At 46.1% G+C, this 18627-nt stretch overlaps 1 protein-coding gene across 2 annotated transcripts; it reads left to right on the top strand.

The window, feature by feature from the left end:
* The first annotated feature begins 18 nt into the window (after nt 1-18).
* Nucleotides 19-16647, top strand: SCCRO3 (defective in cullin neddylation 1 domain containing SCCRO3). 2 transcript variants are annotated; one of them, XM_075701563.1, is made up of 3 exons: nt 19-170; nt 7608-8700; nt 15913-16647. In XM_075701563.1, exon 2 carries the CDS (start codon nt 7659-7661, stop codon nt 8682-8684), a length of 1026 nt encoding a protein of 341 aa, XP_075557678.1. In that variant the 5' UTR covers nt 19-170; nt 7608-7658; the 3' UTR covers nt 8685-8700; nt 15913-16647. The 2 variants fall into 2 exon arrangements, with proteins under 2 accessions (XP_075557678.1, XP_075557677.1); XM_075701562.1 differs by having other exon boundaries at nt 21-170; nt 7635-8700.
* The last annotated feature ends 1980 nt before the right edge of the window (nt 16648-18627 follow it).

Below are 18627 nucleotides of genomic sequence, written 5' to 3'. Positions count from 1 at the left end.
TGGGGATACCATCAACTGTCAGGTGGCTGCTATTTGTCTGCTCAACAAGAGTTTTCTCAGGTCGTTCCTGTCACGGTTCCTGTGTGTGCGTGCCCGTGTCTATGCTGTCCGTGGCCAAGTTTCTGAAAGCCACTCCAAAACGACGTCGGACAGACTTCGTTATGTGAAATGTAAGCCCTTACATCACTGCGATCTCAATTGTCGCGTACGCTTCTCCACTAAACGCACGCTCGCCCGTCGCCGCCGTTCGGGCCTCCCCCGCCTTCTCCTGCGTGAGGCTTGCCGTAGGCAGCGCGGCGGCTGTGTTGTTGACCGCGAGACGGACAAAAGAATGGTCGATTTGCTTGAGTTGCTCTGTAGTTCCCCCGTTCTTTGACCCAGCTGGACGCTACACTGCGTGCGCAGTGGGGCCAGCGGCTGCCTCGAAGCTCCAGAAAGCGCTGGTGCTCCGAGAATAAGAGCCGCGACGAAGCCATTCTGCGGCGTCGTCAAACACGCATGTTGCTCTCGAAAACAACACTGCGAAGGCAGACGACTCCGCCGTCGGAAACATTGTTAGCGCTAAGCTTTCGATTGCCTGCCCGTGGACATTTTGTTTTCGGTGTTCCACACAACAGTTGCAGCGTCGGAGTGTATGACTCACTACTTTAACCCGTGACCATTGTGCTGTGTCCGGCTGTTCCTTCAGTTCGCGTTCTGCGAAAGAAAAAAGCACAGTGTGGAAAACCCACCACCGTAGTGCGCGTGTTATATTGTTAGGTAGCAATCTACTACGTTTTTCGATGGAACTTGGGAAGTCGCGACAGGCTTGGCAGTGTCGGCGTGTGCTACGTTTTTTTGTTTTGTTTTGTTCCGAAAAGATTTATTACGGGGCGTTTGTTTTGACATGCTCGTTTTAACGACTTCCGTGCTCCCAGTGTTACCCGGTACAGCGAAGCATCTTTGTTTGTTCTCGCGCGGTTGCTTTTTCGGTCGTTCTTTTCTTTTTTTTCCTTTTGTCCCCTTACTGTTGTCTCGTCGCTGGATTGAACAAACTAGAAGTCGCGTATGCTAAAGTGCGCGTTTTTTTTTTTTTTTCTCGTTTGCTTGACGCTCATGAAAATCCTTTAAAATAAAACACTGATCTTGAAGTCTTGCCTACGTCCGCTTGTGTGTATGTATGTAGCGTTCGAAGTTTATTAGCGTCTTGGCAACCGTTTAATTTCAAGTAGGACAGACGCGAAGCTAACATTGTCGGTCTTCCGAGCACTACCGGGGTTCGTTTGGCTTGGACACGTCTCGAAACACTATGTGGTGGACACCTTTGCCATGATCAAATTGCCAAGGTTTTGGCCAACGTTTCCCGACCAGGTTAAAGCCATTTTTTTAAATGCAACATAGCATGTAAGGCTTCTCAAACAATATACCAGCTAATTGATATTTGCTATAGCTCGTCGCAGCAAGCCGTTTTACAAGTAACGGATGCACTTATGGGTGCATCTACAGTTGTGCGCACTGCACCTCACGAGCCCGCAAGTTCTGATAATTATAAAGATGCTTAATAATCTTTTCAGACATGCTAATTAGGACATTTACCATTAGACTTGTCATGCAAAATGCATCTTGTAAAAGGGCTGGAATATTGATATTGGGTGGTTATAGTATACCAGATTGTCTTGATTTCATTGTTCTTGACCATAAAGGTTTATGTCCGAGGAATTTCGTAAATGGCTTGTTTTTCATGTGCACTGTACATGAGATAGTTGATTTTGTTTCTAAGCATGAAATTTGAGCCCATGCACGATTTCTGCATGAGCGGGTGCAATGAAACTCGCTAAATAATTCCACATTCTTTAATATTTTCTGCTGCTGTGTTCTTAATGGTGCTAAAGTTAAAGAAATGGGTTAAAGCAATAATTTTGACAAATAATTGTCCCTGAAGGGGCTGTCATGAATGTAAGTATGTTTGACAACAAAACGGATACAAGAGGAAGGGGGAAAGGCTGACAACCGCTACAGGAAGTTTCTCAATGTCTTGAAACAGCCTTTGTAAATGCTGGTCTTTTTCATATAAGTCCAGGTAGTTTTTGCCTGATGCAAGCACATACTTCCAAAGCTTTTAGAACTCAACTGGATTCCAATGCTGCTCACTGTGCTCGGCATACCCTTCTTGTGGATCCGGTTAGTTCCTCAAGGTGCAAGTTAGCAATGCAGTCAGCATTCTTAAGATACTTTAAGCGCTTTCCGGTATGCTTCTGTGTCTATAACCGTTCTCCTGCCAACTGGGAGCATTGGGCTGCTATGCTGAGAAAACCGCGTTTGAAACCAACCGTTGGGCCAGCATGGGTCACTGAATACATGACATTGGCCATGTGCTGGCTTTCAGTGAGCCTCTTGAAACCCTAACTTTGTACATTCGCGGTGGTGCTGTTAGATGGCTTAGCTGGCGCACCGCGTCGAAACGGAAGCGAAAGAGAGAGGAGCCTAGCTGCAGTACGCTCCTCATACGTGACGTGTTATAGTGTTCGTAATAAGGTGTGCCGCTACATTGCTGCAGTGCTAATGGCATTGATGTCGACCTTCATTGTGAGGCGGGTGGTGCCGAAATTTTTTAGAATAGAAAAATTTGCCACGTGCCAAGTGTCGGAGCTTTCTCGTAGGTAATAGATAGTGCGTAACTTTTTGAAATTTTTCCTCATTGTTCCGTGCTCTATTGTGTGTTCAATTCCCAGCTACCATGGCCACATTCCAATAGTGTTCACAATGGTTTCGACGGTAGTCTGAGGAGGCATCAACCCTAGAGGTGGCAGAATGTGAAAATGCCCATGTACTTAGATTTAGGTGCACATTAAAGAAACTCATGTGATACAAATTAATCCAGAACAGTTCACTATAGTGTCTCTCATAGCCTGTATGATCTTTTGAGAAGCTTAGTATCATACTTAGATTTTGATTTGATCATGACTTGCCCGAGGGTAGTGTCCCTAGTCTTATTGGCAGCATAGTTTTTATTAGTGGTCATTGTAACATTTCTAGTAACACTGGGGCCTGTTGTGAGCAAGAACTGCAATATAAGATGCAAAATCTTGACAAGGCTGGTATTGTACACCATATAAAATCTGTCCCTCCCCTAACCCTTCTTCCTCTCGTTTACCTATACTTCACTTCATTCTCTCTGTCATGCGTCCAGTGCAAGCTGCTTCAACCATCCCTTTGTTTGATCGTTCTTGAATCCAGAGCACCATCATGTCATGAATTGCAGAGCTCCTCGCATTCATAAGGACGTCTGCTCCTGTCGGGGACCGTGGTTCCCTCCACACCTGTTTAATATTTCTTTGGGGAACATCTGTGGTAGACAGATCGAGGACTAGCAATCAGAGCCTTGTTGGTTTGCAATGTGTAAGTAATAAATGTGATGAGACAGTGAGGTGAGGCAGGACAGGGATGTACACCTTTGAGCAATGTGAAATAGAACTCTCAAATTTATTTTATGAAGCTGTAGCAGCGAACACGCAAGCCTTGCATAAAAGCTTGTGCAATAAGACTAAGTGCCCAATAGAAAAGCTCATTGTTACCTATGAACATCTCTCAGATGTACACATCATGAGTAATCGTCGCTTAAAAGCAAATCTAGTGTTACCTTTAACATTGCTCTCAAACACACCTGTCCTATATCCTTAAAGAGGGTGTCGGAAGGAAATATTTTTTATTCTGTTTTTAGTTTCGTTCCACCAAGGAAAGTTCAGGAGTAAAAAAAAATAATAATCCGTAATGGTTCATAGTGGTTTTGGTTCACATGCAAAAATTTTAGAAGCAAAGTAATGATAGAAGCATAGTATTTATTATTATTCTTAGAAAACAAAACGATAAGCTCTTCAGCACGCAAGCCCTGGGTTTTTGCTACAATGCCGATCTGCTATTGCACAAAGCGGCAGGCTTACATTATTGCAGCGCTCGACCGGCTATCGCTCGCACTATTCCTGCCTGAGATACGCACATGCTGTTGCTGACGTTGCCTGACGTCGGCTGCTTTGAATTGTTGACTTTCTGCTTGAACCGAAAACTGATGAAGTACTGTTCAGTTTAACTCCAAAACAAAATTATAAGTAACGTTTTCGTTACGTTGTTGTCCTGTTCAACAATATATATATATTTTTTAGTATTTGTTTTCGTTCCATTCTGACACCCTGACCTTAGGAGAAATGTCCTATGGGGCAGCATCTGATGCATCGTGCGGCATGCTGGAATGCTGTCTGCTATGATTATTATAACCTGTTTAAAAAGTGTTAGACGTACTTGTTCGCACGGCTAAGTGGTACGTTGTAGCCTTACCATCTGCCTGTTGCTTTATTTAGCCTTAACACACTGCCATGCATGAAGAAGCTTGTGTGGGAAAGTGAATGATCAAGCTGGGGGAAGGGGGGAGGGGTGTTGTTCATACTTTCAATCTTTTTATTTTTTCTCATAATTTGGTTAGTGCTTCAGTATTCCAATGAGAGCACCTGCCAGCAATCTGATTTTCTCTGGTTTTCAGGGTTATCATGCACTTATCGTGACTGAAGCCACAGTTTACATTTGTGTGTATTTTGTCCTATGGAACTTCTCTTGAATTCACATTGAATTTACGTGGCAGGTCCTTTAAACTGCATGATGCACAGGTGCCGACCAAAGTGGTACTATACTCCACGCAGCAGGAGCCGGAGCAGCGGCACACTGCATCGCGACGTCATCTACATTGACATGAGTCAAGCAACATGCCTGCAGATAATAAAGGGCACCCATTGTCTGTCTCGATCCCAGATGCTGCCTGTAGATGGCGTTGCGATGCAGTTTGCCATAGGGTGCCTCGATGCGCGCGCTGCCCTCCGCCTCCGTGCAGACAACCGCGTCGTCTGCTACGGCATCCGCCATTATGATGCCCACTCCGTAGGCAGTCAACGGGCGTCGCGCAGCTGCATGTACAGTTCGCTTTGATAGCCTGTGCTGCTTTAATGATATGTCGAGAACACGAAATTTTCGCATCAGCACTGTGAAGTGTCAATTCAATATTCTGCCATTTTTATTTTTAAGGCGGAATTTCCGACTGGACTTGCTGGCAGCAGAAAACTGCCGTCCACGCCAGCCACGCAGATCTTAAAAGAACGTCTTGTTGGGCTAGCTGGTGACTGTTCACTTTGGTTAAAGGCACGAAACATACGCGGGCACGAGTCCCGCCAGCTTTCGCTGTGTCTGTGTGTGAGTCTCGTGCCTTTAACCAAAGCGTAAAAACTGTTTGGCTGCCAGCTGAAACCCGAATTTGTTTAACAAACCGCGGGCCGCCACGGGACAAAAGAATAATTGTCATCGCACACCCTACTTTCAAATCTTGTTTTCGAATCAGTCATCAGTTAGCCCATTTACGGCTGAATGCTGCAACACTGAGTAGAAAGCATTGATCGTAACAGTCAAATAGCCACTCTGCAGTTGAAACGAGGCTGTGTGTAAGTGATGTTCTACCAATGTTGAATGTTTGTTTCGGGGTCACGGAAACTGCAGTTATTGTGGCAGCTTTTCATTTGGGTCTGTGTTACCTGTGCTGACATTTGCAAATTTTTTAACGTCGCATATTTCAACCAATATCACATCCACGGCCTTTCATTGTGATTTCGTAGCATCGGGTGTCATGGATCCGTGGTAAAGGGCATCGGAAATTTTGACCACCTGAGGTTTTATTAACATGCACTGATACCGAACTAGTACACAGCACCATGCGTTTAACCTCCATAGAAACTCAGCCGCCGCGGCTGCGTGGCTCCCACGTCCTCAGAATCAGCAGTTGAGTGCGATAGCTACGGAGCCTATACATCCGGGCCGATTTTGTTGCTTCATTGTAGTTCAAAACGTAATTTATATTTGTTCTGTGGGATATTACACACTAATACTATGAAATGAATCATTTCTGGCGCATTTTTTGTTTAGCTTGAGTATATAGCATGCGCTTTCGTTTAACGTATTATTTTGTGGCCGTATTCTGTTTAGCAGTGCTTCCATAGTTATTCTTAATTTTGTATTGAATTTTTTATCTTACTGTAAATATGCAGATGAGGGTAAACAAAATATTGAATGCATACCAGATTATTTAGTGCCTTACATGGGGCTTATATTGCACTAGATCACGACTCTCACGAAGTAATTGGCTATAAAGCCTGGTTTAGTATATTTTCTGCACAAATATATTGTCAGCTGGTAATTGCTATAAACCGGTCATCCATGCTGCTAAAATAAAGTGGCCACACGGCTTCTCAACACTGAGAAGAAGTGCACTCAATAGATAGCAATTTCTGATGTGATGGCTTGTTTATTTGGTCGGGAACATTAAGGATTTCAAAAACAACAAGTGCTATAACTCACTACAAATTCGAGCTGGTGCAGGTGAATGCCTAGCCTTACTCTTGCATAACTTGATATCAGCATGTGTTCCAGATAATTCTTGTGTCACTGGCATGCCTCCAGACTGCACTGAGCCCTCTTGATTAAATATTGTCACAGCCTTTAGAGGAGACTTCAGGGTGAACAGGTTGTCACTCCAGGACGTGATTCCCTTAAAGTGCTCTTCGCAGGATGTGAGCAAGCTCATAACTTCACCGCTCGGACAACATAAGTTCTTACCATCATGAACATACTCTTTTAGTGCAGTTAAATATGCATGCTCATGGCTCGTCGAGCCCAGCATTACAGCCCAGCATTACAGCCCTGCACTGCTCGCAGTTTTTCGTTTTTTTTTTTTTTCAATATTTCTTTCACAAAAAAGCCACCAGTGTGGTGCAAAATGCTGCACTCAACTGAGTCATTGCTTCTTCCAGTCATCCCGTGAGTGGTTCGTGCATTGGGGCTTGCAACACCCGGGCATTTCGTACCAGAAAACGCCGTGCACGTGTCTCTCTCGACCTACTGTAACGAAATGTGGGGAGCGCAATGGCGGCCGGCAGTCGGAAGGCGGCACTGGCCCCTTCATAGAATGACTCCACCCTCCAAGAGGGCGCGCGCATCGAGGCACCCTAGTTTGCCATTGCCCCAGCTCCCGCTGCGTGGAGTATACCACTTTTGTCGGCGCCTGTACATGGGCCTTGAGAGAATGCTCATGTTGCTCTGCACGTTCCAAATAAGCGCCATCTTCCTTCGGGACATTGGCCTAGGCCAGAACTCAAGTTGTCATACTGTGTGCATGCTTTGTGCGTACTATATTCATGGAATGAAACCCATCAATTTAGGGCTAACGGATACGCATAGCACTTTTGTTCTCGACTTGAGTTTAAGTTACGTTGGTATAGCCTTAGCTTTTACACTTGGCTCCTACCACCTTTAGCGACTAGATGCGTAGCGACTAGACATGGCACTTTTGAGTGATTGCGCTTATTCAGTGTTCTGCTGTACATTACCCTGTTGCGTTGCATTGTATTGCATACTGTGCACTGCATGCACATGTTTGGCTATATGTCATTTCATGTACTACCTGTATCACTTGTTTTACCGTGCTAGGCATGTGGTCAGGCAAACCTTTGCAATGGCCTCTCCCCAGCTGCAAACGTCTTGGCTGGTGCCTTTGTGTTTGCATTTCTAAGCTCTTATTTTCTTGCTTGGTTTATTAGGAACTGTTTGGAATCCTTCTGATGCAGCACCATGGTATGTGAGCCGAGCCCATGGGGAACGCGCTGTGCTGCTGCCTTGGCCAGGATGCGTCGACCGGCGACAACCCGCTAAAGTTTCTCGACCCAGCGTGCTCCAAGGGCGGAACCACGGGTGTCACCAACAGCCAGGCCGCTGCCACGGGGCCCGCCTATGCGGCGGGCACCTCCACGACACCCACCGGTGGTTGTGGCGGCCTAGGCTCCACGGTTTCCAGCACACCAGTGACCACACCAACCGGCTTCGCCGGTCTTATTGCCAACTCGGCTGCAGCCACGTCGGAGTCCAACGTGGCCACTTCGACCGCTCCAGCAGCGGCTCCACGGACCAGTATCGGTGAACGGTTTATGTTCTATCCGCGCCTCCAGCGGGATGCGGCACGCCGCGGCACATTCGAGCCACGGCATTCTGAGGCCCGTGCCGGTGCCCTCTTTGAGAAGTATAGGGACTCTGAGGAGGACGCTGTGCTTGCCGAGGGCATTGTGCGCCTCTGCGACGACTTGGGAGTGAGGCCCGAAGAGTTCCGTGTTCTTCTTCTTGCGTGGAAGTTTGGTGCCCAACAGATGTGCCGGTTCACGAGAGACGAGTTCCTCGGGGGCTGCCGTGCCCTCCGCGCTGACTCGATCTCGGCCATCCAGGCGCGGTTCCCGGAACTCTTGGCCGAGGCCCGCGAACCGACCCGGTTCCGCGACCTCTACCGTTTCACATTCCGCTTTGGGCTTGAGTCGGGGCAGCGCACATTGCCAACGGACATGGCAGCCCAGCTCTGGCGCCTTGTGTTCTCCCAGGAGCCACCGTTAGTGCTCGAGCGTTGGTTGGCTTTCCTTGAGACCCACCCTGAGGTGCGCGGCATCACTAGTGACACGTGGAACATGTTTTTGCACTTTGCGGAAACTGCGGGCCGCGACCTCAGCACGTACGACGACTCAGAGGCATGGCCCAGCCTCTTCGATGACTTTGTCGAGTACGAGAACGACCAGACGAACCAGAATGTGCTTCACCAGGTGAACAAAGGCGGAAGTGATGTGAAAGCCGAGTGACGGGGCATTGCCAAAGGTGAGAGTGTTGCCCCTACATCCGGGCGCTGTGAGTTGTTTGGAATGGCCATTGATTGTGTTAATGCAGCATTACAAATAGTTCCCTGCAGCCAATCGCAGTGTTGGTTTGTTCAATTTGTGTGTGGTTCATGGTACCTCGTGCACCAGCTCATGGTTCACAGGATTGTTTCGGTTGATTCCCTAAAACAAAAGCGAGAGCAGGCACAGCAGTGTTTGATTGTAGTGTAGTTCAGGGAACCTTCGAATTACCTGTGAGCAAGGTGGCGCACTTGTTGTGTGTTATGTCATGCACACACTTGCCCAGGCAATGTTTGCCATGCAGCAAGCATATATAGGCTATGTTCATTCTACACATGGTTTACAGCACCGGTGCCACGAAAGCCACTGGTGCCGGGGCATTGCATACAAGGGCGCCAGTGTGGCCCATTGCGTGCATTTTTAAGTTGATCACCGGGTTACACGCCACATTGTACACTAAGCTGAATCACTCCGTGGCTTGGCATGCATGGCCACTTTTCCGGGTTAGCGCAAGCTTCTTGTGCTTTCAGTGTATTAAACAGTTTTGTAGTGCCTGCATTGAAGATCAAAGTGCTGGAGACTGCACTACTTGTGTTGAAATGTTATCAAAAAAGTTAGGGAGCACTTCTGCAACCTCTGGCAGTTCATGCTTTGTTAGTAAATGTCCCTGTAAGAAGCAGTGCCTGCATGTTGCCATGCACTTTGGCTGCTGCAGCACTTGCAAAGGTTCTCTGCACCACGGCTGCACCGTCGCCTGCACTGTGCTGTAGTCAACATTCGCAGTGCAGCAACACATTTTTGTGCCAGAGACTCGAGGGCTCTAGTGCAGCACATCATGAACTGGTGCACGTCATGCAGTGAACCACACGTGCCTTCAACATACCTCTGGGAGATGTGTCTGAAAACTCCAGAATTCTTCAGTAATTTTATTGCCAGTGTTTTGTTTCCAAGGTGTGTTGATTTTGTTCAGTTATTTCCACTCAGGTTATGCAAGTATCATTCTAGGCACAGCGCTGTTTTCACCCTTTGTCGTACTGTCTGAATGTTCATCAATGTCTCAAGAAAAAACTGACAGATGCATTTAAAAGCATTTGAACATGAAGTTTGAGCATCCAATATCGCATTCATTTCATTTGCTGCCACTTGGTAAGATTAGTTGGCTTCTTAACGAGAAACTGAAACAGGTGTCTAGCTCAAAAAGATGTGTTTATACCTACATGTCTTCTCACTGTACATCCTTTGAGTTTGAAAGCAAACTGCCCCTTATGGCAGGCTGTAAAACATTTGGTATTGCAGAGGTGACACGTTCATGCTTTTTGACTGGATGCAGATGCCCGAGCTTCTCGGAAGGGGTCAGCCTCTTTGGGAAGTCTGTGTGCATAGCAGGTGGTTTCTAAATGAGAGATGGTTTATTTGCCCAGATGTTGTTATAACATTCTAGCCTTGCATGATAAATGATGTTTTAGGTGCAATGTGCATGTGTATTTCACATTGCTGAACTGCACGACATCTACAGCTATTTACTGTGATTGCATAACAACATGGTGTCATCTAGAATGCCTGCTTGGATCTGAATTTGCCATTGCTACTTACTCCGCACCGTGACAGCAAGAAATAAATGGTAAAATGTCTCTCAAGATCAGCTTAGTCTCATCTAATGCTGAATACAAAGTGTTAGCAATGTGTTCTAATTATTATTGATGTCAGTAGTTTTTCTTTTTATAACGTTGCTAAGCCTAGAGGGACAGCATTGAGGTGAGGAAGTGTGCCAGTTTACATCTCACAGGTGGTGCCGCAACATACAGTCGCCGACCAATAAATCGGACATGCTTGATAATTCGGACAGCTTCGCGGCACGGCCAATGGCCCCATAGACCTAATATGTAAAGAGGACCAATATTTCGGACAGCCGCCAGCTCTACATTCGATTATCCGCACTCCGTTCGTGGCTGTAGTGTACGCCAACTCTGCTGCCATTATCTTCTCTGGCAATCCTGACGAGACATGAAGTATGTGCTCAAGAGATTACAAATTAGAGGGTAATCTCTGAGACCTTACCTTGGTCGCTGCTCTATGCCTCTGAGATTTAACTGCAACTGCCAATCTTGGAGGCTTTGCCTGAATTGTGAGGTGGCATCAACATTGAGATCATCATTCTTTTCCGGCACCCCTGCACATGGCCCGCTACGCCATTCTCTTCGTTGAGCTTGCCTTGCGGATAGTGTTCTGCCATGCGGTGCTTGTTTGTTTAGTTTGCATTCCAGACAGCGCTCTGCTGGCTCCAAGATGTCTTTCTCGTGAAGGTATAGATAGGCCGCGCCAAATGGCACCAACGGTGCCCTCGCAGGCCAAATAAACCCGACTCCGCAACTGATGAGGCAGAACTGCCACCTACGCGGATGATGATGTGCCGTGTGCTCTGGAGCCTTCCATATGCTGATCTGACTCAAGCCTTTGCAGTCCTTGCATCGGCGTACAGCGAAACTCAAAACTGGCAGAAATACAGACAAACTTGGTTGCACGTAAGTGGAAGTGCGAGCAGCAACGCATCGACCACTAGTTCTTTGCACAGGGGCCTTAAAACGTAAATAAAATGGTCTTTTTTGGGATACGTTCGTTTTTTCAGACATTCAATAGTTCAGACTTGTTTACGCTCCCCGAGGAGTCCGAATCGTCGGTCGTTGACTGTATAGTGCTGATGACACGTTAATAATGTAGAATGCTCTATAAGCCTCATTCTTCACTGCAGAATTAATTCATGCTCAAGCATGGTACATGATAATGGAACGCTATAGTGGTCTGTCAGATTGTATACCGTGGTACAACTACAGAGATAGAGCCCATGCACAGCGGGCCTAACGATCAGAGTAACGTGTGATGTATCGTGCAACACTAAAGCAGTCTGTTGTTAGACAAGTACGAGCATTCTGCCACAGCTTTTGAGGACAAAACTGGTGCTCAGTACGAGATTTCTGCTAGAGTGATGAATATTGATTGCTGCTCAGCTTCGAGTCTGCAAATAGGACACATTCTAAAGTGAATAATTGTGAAGACACTGCATTTTCCAGTGTATAAGCAGCACTTGTAAAATTTGTTTTCCGTCGGGGCATCTTATACAGCGGTGCTACTTGTATGGGCATAAAACCAAGCATGCTGGCGTGACCAATATGTGTATCTTTGTGTTATATATATATATATATATATATATATATATATATATATATATATATATATATATATATATATATATATATTCTTTTTTTTTGCGAGTACACTAATGCTGGTGCAGCAGCATTGGGAAAGAAATTGTATCCTGTATTAACAGGGTAGGATTAGTCAGTGCAGCTGTTAGCTCGTAGGGTTCACTATGTATGCAGCGCGGCAACAGCAGTAGGCTAGCAGCAGTGAAGGCCATCAGCATGGCCTTCTTTTTATGAAGGCCTCCGTGATTAAAGATCACACTATAGTTTGCTGTTACAGTTTAGTTTCTATTAAAGGGCTCCTCACCAAGGTGAGGTGAGGGGCCCATAGCAAATTTTGGTTATACGCTGGAATTTCTTACATGTCGTCTAGAGAGTGTTCTGCCGCAAAAATCTTTCAAATCTGCTCATTAATAGCCAAGATAGAAATATTTCAGCGTCGTGAACCCATGATTTCGGGAGGCAAGCTTCACCGAAAACATAGACCCTCTCTCTCCACTTGCACCGTCCAACCTCCGCAAGCGAAATTCCTTCCCTGCGTTCTGCCATACCAGACCTCGAGGATCGTGTGACGCATACGTTACGGGCCCTGCCTTCACTCCCTTTTTCTCCTTGCTGTTGTGTGGCGCGGCGCACTTCCGCTGACGGCGTCACGTGCGAGCTGTTGCGATTGTCCCATTTCGTGCAGCACACAATTTTGCGCGCTGTGCATGAGGACACCTGACTAGTGCTATAAGTCTGCGCTACACGAATACTGAGGCAGACACAAGTGGGTCACAGAGCAGGATCCTGCACTGGAAACAGTAGAAAGTGACGTTGTTTTGGTGTCTGCACACACAAACTGCATGACATGGGAACAAGTGTGAAGTAACACAAAAACATGCAGACATTTAGTTTGTATGTTTTATTTCTCTGAGCATTAACTTGTCTATTCTAACACCATATTGCACAATTAACAGATGTTGGCTTGAATAATTCTCGATGTCACGTGTCACCCCAAGCAACGTCACAGCGCAAACGTGTATGTCGGCGCAATAGCACGTGTATGTCATCTTCCGGCTTAGAGTGCGGCAGCCGCAAGGAGAAGGGAAAACAGTGCTAATTTTAAAGTTCAGATCTTTATGCAGCGCATAGCGATGTAATACTTTGCAGATACGATCGTTATTGTGCATTGTGTGCTCTGCACTTGTCAGCTCAATATGGCCAGACCTGGTTAGTTGCCCTTTAAAGGAAAGGTTAAATCCACGAAACTGATGCAGTAGATAACTAAAGGGTGCCACAATTCTTTAGTGTTACTCTGTGGCGCATAAGATTTACCCATTACAAAAAGCACCACTTGGCTATCATCATTATCAGCTGCCCGGGCGAGAAGTTGCACTATTGTGGACATTCAGGGTGTTTAAACGAAACAGAAGCGGGTCAAGTCAGTATGTCGGGCTGAGTCAGCCTGATTGAATTGGGTAGGTCGAACCAGCCAGATTTGTTTTGCAGCATGGATGCAAACTCGGAGGGCAAAGCAAAAACAAGCCTTGTGCAGTGCAACCTCGCTGTAATAATAAAACCCATGAAATGCAACTGTTGCAGATGGCTGTGGGAACCAGAAGCCCAGTTTGAATACGTTCATGCCTCGGCTCGACGCAGTGCTGTCGTTGTCCAGACTCGTCAGAAGTTAGTGCTTGCAAATGCAGTCATGTCAGGCTCGGTCAGCCAGACTTCTGACACGGCCTGTCGGGTTCATGTAAACGTAGCAATTGTCAAATTTTGTAATGGCAGTGTTTTGTGCCCATCAGAGTTGGCCATGTGGCAAATTTGGCCATTTGGTAGAATTCAACTATGTTTGGAATAGCACCCCCAGTTAGTGTTGAGTCTAGTTCAGGCATGTTGTGTTCTTTCACCTGTTCGTACTGAGCACGTTGTGCTGTAGTGGCAATGCCAGCGACATGCCTATGTTGCATAAAGGTTATTCGAAGGCCAGCTATGGTTACCCAGCAACGCTGCCCCCCCCCCAAAACGGCCGAAGTTCTTGACATGGCTTCACAAGACGAGGCCACCGATGGCTTCGAGTGAAGTGCAGTAAATATTGCTTTACTGCGCCTAAGAGGAGTGTTGGTTGAAGATCTTTCCTACTAAAACTCGTGGCTAATGAAACCTTTTGACAGTAATTTCGTGCTCTGAAATGGCTAAATTCAGCAATTCACAATGCGTGTACATGTGGGCATCATTTCATTACGCTGACTTAGTACAAGTCAGCATAATAGGTGTGTCCTATGTACTGGTGCGACTTGTGGGGATCGAGGTACGCCCTGGCGTCATTGTGCGGGCATTCACCTGTTTTGTCGTCTCTACGCCTCTCCCCCTTTCCACTTGCGACAGTTGTCGGCGGTGGTGCTCCACTCGCAATGGGGATGCTCGCGTTGTGGGAATAGCCTCTGTCGGCTGCTCGCGATGGAAGTGCGGATCTTCTCTCTGTGACTAGCACTGGGTAGCTGACGCTTTCCTCTTGTCTGCCAGCCCCTTTGTGTCTCAGACTTGAGCTTGCATACGGTGCCTTTGCCTGTGCGTTGAGCGTGTACCTTTTGTTGATCCTTTCCGGACTCTAAGCTGAAGAGCGGTGGCTAGTGCTTGCGCATGGTCGAACTGCGCCAAACCGCACATATCGGAGGACCAAGTTGAAAGAGATTCAGTTCAGTTTCAGTTTAATCGTCATTCCAAAAACAATAAGTAAACAACAAATAGTATGCAGACGAGGGTACCAAAGTCAATGACTGCAACGGGACCCTCGGTTATAAAAAGAGAGAAAAAAAAAGATGTATACAAAACGTGGGTTAAAGCAGCAAATATAAAAAAGTACAAGGAAAACAAATTTCCAGAACAAGCTTTTCCAAGTTGGCCCATTGGTTATCGCGAGAGCAAGCACCAAACTGCAGGGACTTTTCCCAGTGGCGTGGCATGGGAAGCTGTGCTCGCGTAGTGACGTGGTATAGCTGCCCCTGCCTGTATTTTCGCCCTTGGTGTGGGAGCCGTTTGGTCCCCGTGAATCCTGGGATCGTGCGTATGTGCAGCGTTGGGTACCGCCGGAGATTGCCACCAACTCGGGGCAATACTGTGTTCTCTTGCATGCATAGCGTTTGGTAACCTTTTTGTGGTCTGAGTGTGTGCGCAACGGCGCACTAGGCGTCGGCTGACGAGGCCCTGCGGCTCGAACTCGTGGTGGTCGGTACTCCTGTGAGACTCGAGGACTGCCACAGACTTATATACCAGTTTTTTGGGGGTTGCGACTTACACAAAGGTGCAACCTATACTCTGGAAAATGGGGTAATTAGTACAAATTTGCTTTGCGAGTAGTGCCAGCCTTTCTTGTTATCCAGCAGATGTAACAGTTGCGATTTGACATGTGTACTTTCTTATTGACAGCTTCTCACCAACTAACAAATGCTGAACGTTATCGCTTGGCACAGGATGCGCCATTATGTATCGAAAATTTCTCAAATGTTATTGATGGTTCTATCCATTATTTATTGTCGTGGAACATTGTGTAACCAGATTGTATGCACAATGTGAATTGTGTAGTACTCTCTGGAAGGCACGTGGCCACCAGCCGTTACGCTGGAACCTTTGACGAGTCATGTATAAAAGCCACTGTGCTTGGCCCACTGATCAGATTCCGACAATCACTGACTGTGCTCGCCACCAACGTTGTGCTGTGAGTGTCACTTGCATTTGTGGACACAAGTTCACCCTATAAAGAGTTGCTACTGTGTATGTATTGAACTAGCACACTATTGCGGGAAGTCACTAACAGTGACTCTTAAATGATCCAAATGAATAAATCAATGCCGTAGAAAGGCATTTACTCTCTGACAACCTGCGCGAGAAACTTCCTGTGGGAGAGTATAGAGGCACCGCATTTTGCGAAAGCTACCAGGGAGAGAGAATGTGTGTGGATTCCAGTCACTGGTCTTGCTGATATTTAATGGTACCACATCTTGCAGGGTTGTGACTAATCGGAATCATCGAGCTGGTCGAGTGCAGCAAGCTCCATGGCCGCCTGGAACACGGTCCCGACAGCTGACATGCTGCATCCTGTGCCGGATCTTACAGAAGTCGTATGGCTGGGAACACATAAAAAGCCTATGCTATGTTTTGAGCTTTGAACCCTACACGTGATCACATTCATAGACTGCATTTTTGACTGCAGGTTCGCAGAAAGGCTCCCAGAAGACTGTGTCAGTAGGCCTCACAGAGAGGGATGGCGTTCGAAATGCTAGAGCACAATCTTTGTCGATGACGTAGCAGCACACAAGGAAGGAAACTTCCCTTGACTTGACCAAGCAGATTTGTGGCGTGAAATAGTTTTCTTTATTCACGTTCAGTTGGACATATAAAGCATGCGAGTCAAATTATTTGTTTTGCCGGTGAAACCCACACTTCAAAATGGATGAAGCATTTCCGCCGCACCTTCTGCATCAGCTGTTGCATCGCCACGTGATGTCGAGATGTGAATTTACGTGACAGGCGTGTGCATGCCTTGAGAGCATAGAGAACTAGTCATCGCACCTGTGCTCACTGGAGGGTGTAGCGATTTGGCTTTGGTAATAGTGTTTTGCATTACAGGAGGCATAGGGTGTTTGTATGTTGTCAACAAAAACAGAAACAAAAAGCACACTGGTCTTCTATTTTTATAGTGTATACTGTGGCTTAATATAAAGTACTGCAGTGGCGCTTGAGCAGTGACACTCCTGGTTGTCTCCTTTTCCTTGTCTGCCATTTCTTAAGCTGCATTCAGATGGCGGACATGATTGCAGACAAATCAATAGTGTGACGTATCATGTAGATGCAATCACTCCACGGCTGGCATTCACATAGCAGAGGAATGGAGAAACTAACCCTGCTTTCTCTTCTTGAAGTATGGGAGGTGGCATAAACACATTGGAATGTTACGCTTTTCACTAGTGGCCATCCAGCTTGCAGCATAAGCTGCAACTTCTTGTTGCACGTGTTTCCATTCAACAAACAAACTAAAGATGGTTGTTGCCAAACTAAGGCATTTTGCTGTCGGTATTTTGGCATTCCTAGCCCAAAATAGTCATTTGGTTTTTGACCGTGTCTCGAATCGCATCGCACAGATGATCTCATGATATACGATCAGCAAGCTCAAATTGCAGTTCTGTCCATCATGTGAATCCAGCTTTATTTACAATTTTTCCTTTGGATATCAGCACACAGTGCCTGTAAACTGTTGCTTTCTTCATTTGGTGATGTCTCTTTAAAGACGATGGTCTCTTGTGTAATGTTCATAGCACTCTGTGAAAACCTTTGAACATAAATAAGGCTTTTCTTCAGGGTCTTGAAAAGCCATTTAATCTCGTGAAGCATTTGCAAAATCTTAATTTCATTTTATGTTTAGGCTTAGCAGATGTTCGTACATCTGGCCACTAGATTGGTGTAATCCTTAAGCCAAGCCAGTCCAGTCTTGCTCGCAGAATCATCGTAATAGCTGATTGGCTGAACCTTTTTTGTGTATGGTTTCCATTTTTGTATATTAAGAAAAAAGTTTGCTTGTTGTTCAAGGCAATACCTTGTTTACAACCTGTCATACATGACAATTCTTTTTTTGCTTTCTTTAAAATAGTCTTTCAAGATCTTGCAAGTTCATTAAAGACCTTGAATTTCATCCACAGAACCAGCTGTGAAACATGCCACTGGGAAGCCGCTTTTTTGCGAGGAGATACTGAAGATTTTTGCAAGAATTTTTTTTAGTAGGTAGTACGAGTGTTATGCCTTAAAATCTCTTGGCATTGCTGCTGTGCAACAAAACTTTCTTAATTTCTTTTGTACAAAGGGTGAAGGACATCTGTATTGGAGTACGTATGCCGTGTCTTCCTTGTAGCTGGCCGCGAGTGCATTTGCTGCGGGCTTACAAATCACCTGCAACTGCACTGTGGCCATTGTTGATGGATGTGTATATTGTGTGTGACAACGAATAAAGCAAGATTCTGGCAGTTGATAAAACTATGCAGCTGCATTGGGCAGTATTGACACTGAGCCGATGGATGAGGTATGCTTGTGCTTTTCGTCAATTGGATGAACAAGCACCAATCGGAGCTCTTGAAGCATTCTCGCGTGCGCCTTTCAGCGGTCAAACAGGGAGCACGAGTATGGTTCAGTGTATATGAAAAGGTACACTTTTGCATCACGAAAGCATTCAAGTTCAGTCCTCTTGGCTTGTTAGCTGTGAAGCACAGCGGCATAAATGTTGTTAGCGTAAAGACCCATGGCACGTGCCCGCGGTGGGGCATTGGCCAAAAATGGGGTGTTTACCAGAGACTGATTAAGGTGAGGTGAGCTATTTTAGGGGTTGTCACAGACACAGCAAAAATGTATCAAATAGGAATTAAAAAATAAAGAAGGAACAATTCAAGATATTAATCCTTTGGTTTCACTAGGCAGTCCCAGATTGCGGAGCAAACGTTTCTGTGACTAGACCCAATAGAGGCTCCAAAAACAGTATTACAGGAATAGGTGCATCTAGAGCAAGAATTTATAGTAAAGCTTGTGCTACTTCTTTGTTTCCTTTAAGCTGCGAAACACTGACCCAACTAATAGAAAATATGATGGGTCATTTTAACTTTGCCTCGGAATGAGCTTGAGGGGTGAAAACCAGTCTGGGCTTGTGTAATGAACATCCACAGAATAATGCCTTGCCT

This window comes from Dermacentor variabilis, chromosome 8, assembly GCF_050947875.1.
Source record: "Dermacentor variabilis isolate Ectoservices chromosome 8, ASM5094787v1, whole genome shotgun sequence".
In the NCBI taxonomy this organism is placed as follows: Eukaryota; Metazoa; Arthropoda; class Arachnida; order Ixodida; family Ixodidae; genus Dermacentor; species Dermacentor variabilis.
This window is presented reverse-complemented; position numbering and strand designations above follow the sequence as displayed.

Coding starts and splice junctions, on each gene's coding strand:
- SCCRO3 (XM_075701563.1), top strand. CDS start 7,659: ATGGGGAACGCGCTGTGCTGCTGCCTTGGCCAGGATGCGTCGACCGGC.